This window comes from Nematolebias whitei, chromosome 3 (genome assembly GCF_014905685.2).
Source record: "Nematolebias whitei isolate Nwh7 chromosome 3, NemWhi1, whole genome shotgun sequence".
Lineage (NCBI taxonomy): Eukaryota > Metazoa > Chordata > Actinopteri > Cyprinodontiformes > Rivulidae > Nematolebias > Nematolebias whitei.
In genome coordinates, this window is record NC_056500.1 from 50,191,615 (window position 1) to 50,202,238 (window position 10,624).

Genomic DNA, 10,624 nt, shown 5'->3' on the forward strand with positions numbered 1-10,624 from the left:
CGACGCCTCCGCCGTTTTGAACACGACGTGGTATTCCATCCACAACAGGAACGAGTGCTGCCATAGAAGTGGGAGAGTTCATGGAAGTGCACAAGCTGGAGAAGTAACGGCAATACTCGAAGGGCTGCTAGAATTGACTCACAAAAGAATAAAAACAGCTAAAGTAGTGACAGACAGCCACTATTGTGTGCAAGCTCTAAATGAGGACTTAGCCATCTGGGAAGAGAACGGATTTGAAAGTGCAAAGGGCAAGGTGGTGGCTCATAATGACTTGTAGAAGAAAATAGCTGAAATCAGGTTAAATCTGCAGTTACAAGTAGAGCACCAGAAGTCCCACAATAAAGAAGGAAAACACTGGCAGGGTAACAAAGAGGTAGATCGTTACATTCAGCAGAGAAAAATAATCTTTGTCGGGATCGAGGAGTGGGACAGAACCTCAGAGGGTCGGAGGGTCCCAGAAAAGTACGTGGTTCAGGTTGTACGGGGCATGCATGAGGGTCTAGGTCATGTAGGCGTGCAACCCACACGTAAGGAGTTGGAGAGTCAGGAGCTCTGGGTCCCGTTGAAACAAGTCTGCAAGGTGTTGCAAGACTGTGAAGTATGTGGTCAATACAACACAGGAAGGCGAGGGCACCGAGTGGATGGACAGACTATCAAAAGCACCACACCCTGGGGCTCAGTGTGCATGGATATAGCTGGGCCTATGGGAGTTATGGGCAAGAAGGGAGAGAAATACCTTCTAGTGCTGGTAGACTCGATGTCAGGGTACGTGGTAGTGAGACTAGCAAGGAAAGCTAATGGCAGCAGTGTTGTTAGCATGCTGGAGCAAGTCTGTGGGTTGTTAGGCGTTCCAGAAGAGTTGAGAACCGATAATGGGACACATTTCCGCAATGCACAGGTAGATCACTAGTGCCAGACTTTTGGAGTTGTGCGCATTTATTCACCTCCTTACACACCTCAAGCCAATGGAGTAGCAGAGAGAGCCATAGGTTTAGTCAAAAATTGGATAGCCAAAAATGCTAATACCAAAGAATGGAGCACTAAAACTGTGGAGATAGGCCAGGCCTTGAATGACAGGAGACAAGCTAGTAGACCCTCCCCCTCAGAAGAGATCAACCAATGACGGTTTAGCACGCCTGAAGTTGGGCGGGGTTCTGGGGACAAAGAGGAGCAGTCGGACCCTGAGGCCCCATTCAAGGTAGGGCAGAAGGTGTGGGTCAGGGCACAGGATCACCCATCAGCAGTTGCAGTGAGGCCTAAATATAACGCCACAGACAGAGTAAGAAGAGTGTTAGACAAAAACACAGTTGAGTTAGTGAAGAAAGGGATCCAAGGAGTAGAGCAACTGAAGCCAGCTCCTAGCTAGTTGAAACCAGAAACCAGACTATGGCCACAGAACCAAGCACCATGCTCCCCTATCTTAGAATGGCCACTATTTGTGGGGGAGTGATTTTGCGAAGAACAGTTTCGGGGCTTTGGACGGGTAGGGCCCTGAGCACATTGGAGTATGCCAAAAAAGGATACCTGTCAAAGGAAGGAGAGTCTTCAAGTGGAGTCTGCTAGAAAACAACTGTGTGATCTGCTTGAAGCCCAGTGGTCTGCCCCTTCGTTGGGAAGGACCGGGGAATAGGACGCCCCTCAAACCTAAGGCAGACAAGAGGGATGTCCGAGAGCTGCCAGTGAAACCCATAAAAGTAATGGAAGCCTTCATCTGCGTAGAGTGTAGAATCAATGTTTTGCCTCGGACAATTATCATCGCGCAATGGGATCTAGAGGGTGAAGGCCCAAAAAAATGTATTTGTGAGTGGGACGGAATGAAAGTGAAATACTGCTCGGACTGTGAGGCCGAGACAGAAAGAGGGTGGTTGTTGCACTCAGAAAGGGCAAGGGGTTGGCAAGTGAGAAAGTACTATGACCCCCTAAAATCGTTTAGAAATCAGGTAGACGGAGGGAAGCTTAAGTCCCTACAAACTGCACCATCAGCCCCTCCTCTACACCCAGAGACAGGGGGACTAGAAGGGAGGAGAGAAACTGGACCACAGTGGAAAAACTGGGACCCTAAGAATTTGCTCGAGCAGTCAGTGCAGCAAGCTTGGCCCTACGACCCCTCCATAGGGAAAACGAAGCATGTTCCTCTTGCAACTAACCAATTTCTGATGGACCATTTTTAATAACCTTTGAGTTTACATTAAATGACTACACAGTCACTGAGAGTAAATTTAATCTCAGCAGTGCTTATCAGAAAATGTAACCAAATTTAAACAATCTCTTCCATCAATCTTTTCCTCTGTCTTGCAGAGTAATGCATCAGAGAACAGTGACAGATCATCTAGTGGATCATCTTACAACTTCAATGCAAACGTCACTTGATAAAATTGCTCCACTGAAAAAGAAAGTAATCAATCAGAGGAAACTGGCTTCTTGGTTCAATTCTGAATTACGTACTTTAAAGCAGGCATCTAGAAACCAGGAGAGGAAATTGATGCTCTACTAATTTTGAAGAATTTTATTTAACTTGGAAAGATAGTCTGCTAACATATAAAAAAGCTCTACGTAAAGATAGAACTTTATATTACTCATCTTTAATAGAGAACCAAAATAACGCTAGGTTTCTGTTTAGTACTATTGCTAGACTAATTAAAAGTCCCATTTCTGTTGAACCATGTATCCCTACAACTATAAGTAGTGATGACTTCATGAGATTATTTAAAAAATAAAATTATTTTAATTAGAGAGAAAATTCAAACCATCCTTCCTTATATCTCCAGTCCCTTGTCAAAGGAGGCAACTTTACAAATTTCACTAGAGCCTTATTTATGTCTGGACAGTTTTTGTCCTGTTGAGCTCTCTGAATTGTCAAAAATAATAACCTCATCCAAATCATCCACATGTCTGCTAGATCCTATCCCAACCAGACTGTTAAAGAGGTCTAAAAAGTTAAATATGGTCCTCTGGACATTCAAAAAACAAAACAAAGCAAAACAACAACAAAAAAATCTAGAAACGTTTCATCTTTCATCCGAAAGACTTCTTCAGTCTGAGGTGCTGTATTCAGCTCAGTCTTATAAATAGCACCTTCTCAGCGTGGATCAACTAGTCAGGCCAATCAGGCCTGGACTCTGTGGTCTACACTCATCTCCAGGCCAGCGGTCACTCGTTCAGGGATGAAGATGTTCACATCCTTTATAGAGAGGAACGATGGTTTGAGAGAAGAGTAAAGGAGGCCATCTTTGTGAAAAAAAAATTTCCATCATGTTAAAGACGCGAGCTGGCTGCGGGCCACCAGACCCGGAAACCCCCTCCAGCCTATGTCTTTCCCCCAGCTTGAATCTCCCTCAGAAGTGGCAACTCTCATTATCAATAAATCAAGGAAACGTCAATTAAGTTTTATCAATTACATTAAAATCAAGGCAGGAAAAGGTTACAATATACAGCGCTGGACTCTCCTGTCTGTGACGCGTTCAGCCCCGATGTCCCATATCATTACTCCTTGACTGATATTGAAATCCCAGGGTGACTTTTTTTAAGAGTTGCTGGCCCAGTTTAACCCAGTCAGAACCAGGCCATAATTTGATTATAATCACGTTTCTGAGCAGATCAAAACCATAGGACCAGTCCAAAAATATCTTAAACAGGGGTGGAGGCCTCCATGTTCAACTGTCCCCCTTTTACAATGCTGTTATTGCTATTATCACTCAACTCCCTTGGAATAGTAAACAGCCATCAGGGAGCTAATGATCCATCGTTAGGCTGATGGTCCTTATTGATCATGTGAGCAGCTGGTTTTGGTTGTCAGCAGCAAACTGGTTGATCCACTCTGAGAAGGTGCTATTTATAAGACTGAGCTGAATACAGCACCTCAGACTGAAGAAGTATTTTGGATGAAAGACGAAACATTTCTAGATTTTTTTGTTGTTTTGCTTTGTTATGTTTTTTGAATGTCCAGAGGACCAGATTTAACTTTTTTAGATTTTTCTACCTGGATTATTGGGCATGCATCAGGATTGTTTAAAGAGGTGTTTCCCCTAATTAATATCCACATTTTGGATCTACTTTATTTGTCTTTAATGAATGGTTATGTACCACAGCACTTTAAGGTTTCTGTAATTAAACCTTTACTTAAGAAGTCTGACCTTGATTCAGAAATTCTGGCCAACTATAGACCTATATAAAACCTAACTTTCATCTAAAAATTTCTAGAGAAAATAGCTGCAGGTCAGTTGTGTGAACATCTACAAAGAAATAATCTGTTTGAAGAGTTTCAGTCAGGGTTTAGAGCTCATCATAGCATAGAAACAGCAATAGTAAAAGTCACTAATGATATTCTCATGGCCTCAGACAATGGACTTGTGTCTACATGGTCCTGTTAGACCTCAGTGCTGCATTTGATACGGGTGATCACAATATTTTACTACAGAGGCTTGAATAGGATATTGGGATTACAGGAACAGCTCTAAAATAGTTTAAATCATATCTATCTGATAGATTCCAGTTTGTAAATGTAAAGAATAAATCTTCTTCATACACCAAAGTTAGTCACGGAGTTCCTAAGGGCTCAGTGCTTGGGCAAATACTCTTTACTTTATATATGCTACCATTAGGTAAAATTATTAAACAGCATGGGATAAATTTTCATTGTTATGCTGATGACACACAATTATATTTGTCCATTAAAATGCAAAGGCGCTCTTATCTGCTGTGCGGTATTGCTCGATGTATCACAACTGTATCTTGTCCTTTATCTGTATCTGCTTGGCTTTTGGATCCGCTTGCCTTTTGGTATCAGCAAGTACAGAGTGAACTAAGTCAGAGAATGTATTTAAGTTTTTGTGTATGGGACATGAATTAACAGAGAGCTACTGGTGTGTGTCCCACCTGATGCCAAGATCACTAGTAAACTGGACTGGTCCTATAATATGTCTCTCACTCTTCTTCTTTATCTCCTGTGGGTCCATACTCTCCTGTGGGTCCAGAGCCTCCTGTGGGTCCAGAGCCTTCTGTGGGTTCAGAGTCTCCTGTGGGTCCATGGTCTCCTGTGGATCCAGGGTCTTCTATGGGTCTGGAGTCTCAAGTGTTTTCCTGAGTCTCCTGTGATTCCAGAGTCTCCTGTGGTCCCCATGTCTCTAGAGATTTCCATGTCTCTGGAGGTTCCCAAGTCTCTGGGGAGTAAAAAATCGCCAGAGGGTCCAGAATCTCCAGAGTCTCCTGAGTCCCAAGTGGGTCCACAGTCTCTAGATGGTCCTGAGTCTATAGAAGTAGCTATGTCCACTGCAGCCCCTGAGGTAGCTATACCTGCTGTGACCTCTGGTGTAGCTATGTCCACTGCAGCCCCTGAGGTAACTACACTCACTGCTGCCCTGCTGGACTCTACACCTGTTGGTCTCTATGCCAGCTGCATATCTGCTGGTCCCATTGCCTACTTCAGTCCCTGTGGTAGCTATGCTCATTGCAGTCCTTGTGATAGCTACACCCACTGTAGTCCCTGTGGTAGCTATTCCCATTGTAGTGCCTGTTGTAGCTATGCCCTCTTCAGCCCATGTGGTCTCTACACCTAGTGTAGTCCCTGTCAGCTCTATGCCTACTGCAGCCCCCATGGTTTCTAAGCCTATTGTAGGCCCCATGGTCTCCAAGTCTACTGCAGCCCCTGTGGTCTCTAAGCCTAATGCAGCCCCCATGGTCTCTACACCTACTGAAACACCCTTGGTCTCTTCACCTGCTGCAGATTCCCTGATCTCTTTGCCTGCTGCAGCTCCCCTGGTTTCCTTGCCTGTGCAGATCCCCCGGTCTCTTCACCTGCTGCAGAGCTGCTGGTTCCATTGAAGGCTGCAGAGCTGCAGTATACACAATTTTGTTCCATCTCATGTACCACATGTGATGCGAATGACAATAAAGAACTTTGACCATGACCCATCGCCATCTGCAGATCTGCTGGTCCCAACACCTGCTACAAATCTACTGGCCCATTTGCCTGCTATATATGTGCTAGTTCCACCTACAACGCTACTGGTTCCATCATCAGCCACAGTTTCATTGTCTGATTCGCCAGCTGCAGCTCCCTCATCGGATTCATTGCTGTCTGTGGCTCTCATCAATGATTTGCTATCTGCAGCTTTCTTCTCTGGTTCACTGGCTATGGCTCTCACCACGAGTTCCTCGTCGGTGTGTATCATTGTATCCATCATGATTGGTTCTCTGTCTGGTTTGCCTGCTGACACAGTTTCTTTGGTGGTCTCAACACCCCTTATTCCTCTGATCCCGAGGAGCTCCATATGGACATATCTGGCCAGTTATGGACTAGTAAGGCCATCTGCTCAAACTCTTGCCTCTCTCCGGATGGTCTCCTGGCTACCCACCCAAAAGTTTGCCCCATGTGCTGATGGTTCCTTGGCCAGCCGCCTGAAACTTTTGTATTTTTTTTTGAGTGTGTGTGTATTTCAATTCCAGGTTTAGCCTGTAGGTTTTTCGATCCCTTGTGTTTTCCTCGTTCTTTCTGTCTTTTTTCCCCCTCTTGCCAATCGAGTTAGAATAATTTTGGGGATGTCAAGGGCCGTCCTTAGCTGGGGGTACTGTGAGGATTTGTGTTCCTTAGTGTGTCTTCCCCTTGAAGTCTGCTCCAGCTTCTGCCACCACCTGTTCCTAATGGTCTTTTCCACAGGTGTTTGTCTTTTTCTGTTGTTGCTGTCTGCATATAAGTCTGCATCTCTGTGTTCCTCATTGTCTGTGCATTGTCCAGTATGGCATCCTGTTTCTGTCTCCCTCCAAGTCTCCCTTACGATGAAGGCTTTGCTTCCATGTCAACCTTTTTTCTTTAACAACACTTTTGTGTTGGATTAGCTGAGGTGGGCATGTTGAAGTTGAAGGTGTATGTGCAGTGGTAACTTTTCAAAAGTTTCAATAAAATCTGTTGAGCGCTTCCACTTCATGAGATATTTTACTAATAGATAGACAAATGTGCACACAAACATAGACAAAACCATTATATGTTGCCTTTAGGTAGCAGGGGACAAAAAAGGTTTAGGAACACTTTTTAAAACCTGTTCTGCTTTAGTAATTATTAAATGTTTGGATTTTAACAAGTGTATTCCTGGGAGAGTAGATACAACTGAGTGGTAGCTGTGTCAGAACTTTTCATTTTACCTTTGGAATGTTTTCATCATCTTGCGGAGCAGATTTTCCAGGTTGAATACTTTCTGCATCAGAAGGCATTTCACAGCTGTTTCCTCTCGACTGGCAGGGTTAATGCGCTGAGCTGTTTGCCTCCAAACCAGGATCTCATGCTTGAGTTCTGGAAGAACATGGCAAACTGTTAAGTGCACAGACCAAGCAACCATTTCACATGTGGACTTCAGCAACAAACTGCAGCCTGTTTACTTGGTGATGGAACCTACACAAGAAGGCTGAGTGAGAAGACATCAGAATATTGGTAGTCTACATTAGCTACCATAGAGGGACTGATGCAGTCAGACATTGGAGCTTATTGACCAGCTCAGGAATTAAGATAGTGTCTGAGGATGCTGGACTCATGTTGATATCAGTGGGAGACATGGTGCTTAATATGCATATTTTTTTGTTGCTAGGTGACCTTAATAGAATCTAAATAAAAGAGTTTAAAAACATCACTGTAAGCAAATCTACACAATTACCAGGAGTGGCAGGGAGTTCAAACTGATTTACTTGCTGGTGAGACCAGAGACTCTACAGGGTGGGATATGCAAGTGGGCAATAAGATCTGCACCAAACCATCCCCTTATATAGTTATCAGCAATCATTTTCTAGAGCCTATGTGAAGCTTCATGTGGCAACACTGCTCCAGACAGTTTCTTTTCTTTTTTTTAAACTTAATTTTTATCACAGTTTTATAATGTTACAAAGAGAAAAAGAAAGAAAAAACAAACAAATAAACAAACAAACATAAACATAGAACATATGCAACAATTTTCAGTTAGGTCATCTGGACAGTTTTATTTTGTCCTGAAACATTTCATCTTCCATCCAGAAGGCTTCATCAGTCAAGGAAACACAACACAAAACTGATTCTTCCCCCAGCAACTTACTCCAAATTGGAACAAACCAGTTGTTGGTGCTAAGATGGTGTCTTAGATATGCCCCTTCTCCGGTGCCAGCCCTCTCCCTCGTCGACAGTCATGTTAAACTGGTTCAAAACCAACAAAGTCCATGCTCAAAAATCCAGGTATACAATCCAACAATTTTCAGTCAGGTCACCTGGACAGTTTCTTTTTTTATGTGCTGAAACGTTTCACCTTCCATCCAGAAGGCTTTGTTAGTCAAGATGACCTGACTGAAAATTGTTGGATTGTATACCTGGATTATTGAGCATGGACTTTGTTGGCATAGAACATATGGGTCACTGAGGGATGGAGGTAGGGATACATCTCAAAAGAGAACAAGTAAACAGACAATAGTTTTCTAAATTACTGCATTTTACAGTAAGCCTTGATTAAATATCAAGAGGTATGAAAGAAATATGGCATTGATTCTAACCCCCCATCTTAAGCATGAGGAACCACCGCTGTGCAGGTCCATTCTTTACAAATTAGGAATGGGGAAGGTATCCCCTGGGGGCCATCATATTAACATGAGTTGATCAATTCATTGTCAAGAAGTTAACAGGTGGGAGTGTCCTACTTGATTCACAGTCATGGCCTTCTGCCCAACATCTAATCACATTTACACACAGACTACAAAAACAAAAAAAATAAGAAAGAGGCATTACTTCACATTACTTTCGAGTTCACATATGTTAATCATTTTGACCAATATTTTGAGCTTTGTTATTATAGAGTCTTAGAGACAAGGTAAGCATATCCATTTCAACATTTCAATAATTTTCAGTCAGGTCTTCTGGACATTTTTTTTGTGCTGAAACGTTTCACCTTCCATCCATCCAGAAGGCTTCATCAGTCAAGGAAACACACAACACAAAACTGATTCTTCCCCCAACAGCTTACTCCAAATTGGAACAAACCAGTTATGTTGGTGCTAAGATGGTCTCTTTGGCACACCCCCTCCTCTGGTGCCGGCCCTCTTCCTCATCGACAGTCATGTCAAAATTTTTCAAAACCAACAAAGTTGAACAGAACAGCAACACCATTGGACCAGTAGGAGATTGCCTCACCAATCAGATGATGAGGTCCACCTGGAATCATTCCTTTAATGGGGCAGTTTTAGGCAGAAGTTTTGTACAGCTGACCCCCACTTGAGGTGTTGTAGCCCTTTGAGGACTGTTTGGGTAACTTTAGAGTATTTTGTACTCCTGATCCCTTTTTGCTCTGCTTAGCATCTTGGTTTTGAGTTTGACTGGTTGTTTCAAATTTAGAAACTTGGGCAGTTTTTGAACCTTTTAATTAGTGATGTCAAAATGAGACTTTTTGAAGCAAAGAATCATTTTGAACCATTGTGTCATAAAGTGGTTCACTACCCGAAGCTTCATTCACTTCTCTTGGGTGACATCTATTGGCAGTAGTGATTGTTGCACTAAATGAAGCCCTGCAAATGTGATGCACCTCTTGTGTAAATAATAGCACTTATGCATGTATATATGTGTGCTGTACATATGTATTTTTAGTACCTCATTAAAGATTCTGAGTAATTTACCCATGAAACAATAATTGAAGTGATGAGAAAATTAAGCTTTTATGAAGCATTGAACCAGTTGGGCCAATTGTTTAAAAAAATAGTTTCATTTGTTGAAGCTTCAGTTACAGTGACCTCTTGTGGCATTTTGCAATGCTGCTGTCAAATTAGGCATTTTGCTTTTAGTGGCACACACCAAGAACTTCAATGACTAGTGTTAAAGAAACTACTTTACTGTGGTAAAAAACAGATTTTTAAAAATTCATCAACTTTCTGTTGTCTGGTTTGAAAATTTATTTATGCTTTCATGTTTTTGAATAGGGCAGCACAGTGGCGCAACTGGTAGAGCTGCTGCCTCTCAGCGAGCAGGTCCTTGGTTCAAACCCCGGTCCAGGGGCCTTTCTGGGTGGAGTTTGCATGTTCTCTCCGTGCATGCGTGGGTTTTCTCTGGGTGCTCCGGTTTCCTCCCACAGACCAAAAACATGCATGTAAGGCTGATTGATAACTCTAAATATTCCCTAGGTGTGAGTGAGATAGTGAATGGTTGTTTGTCTCGTTTGTCTCTATGTGGCCCTGTGATGGACCTGCGAACTGTCCAGGGTGTACCCCGCCCCTCGCACAGTGATTGCTGGACATGGGCACCAATGACCCCAGTGACCCAAAATGGAATAAGCGGGTAATGATAATGGATGGATGGATGGATGGATGGATGGATGTTTTTGAATAAAGATTGATAAATGTGCATTGAAGAGATTTTATTAAAAATGTTGTAATGGTATTGTGCTTGTGTAACTGTGGCAGAGTCCAAGTCTTTTTATCATTCATAAAATAACAATGAAATAACATCTCCAGCAAGGGTGTATGTGTGTGTGTGTGTGTGTGTGTGTGTGTGTGTGTGTGTGTGTTTGTGAGGGGGGTGATCCATGGGTCCTCCCCCAGAAAAAGAGATGCCATTTCCTACATTTTGGTGTATTTTAGCAGGTTCTAAAAAAGTTAAATCTGGTCCTCTGGACATTCAAAAAAACAAAAC

General features: G+C 42.9%; 1 protein-coding gene across 1 annotated transcript in view; it reads right to left on the bottom strand.

The window, feature by feature from the left end:
- Positions 1 to 10,624, bottom strand: part of oca2 (oculocutaneous albinism II) — a 659,230-nt gene that overhangs the window by 216,275 nt on the left and 432,331 nt on the right. The window contains exon 17 of the mRNA XM_037698314.1: positions 7,138 to 7,356. Coding sequence (XP_037554242.1) covers positions 7,138 to 7,356 — 219 coding nt within the window. The remainder of the gene's footprint in view (positions 1 to 7,137; positions 7,357 to 10,624) is intronic.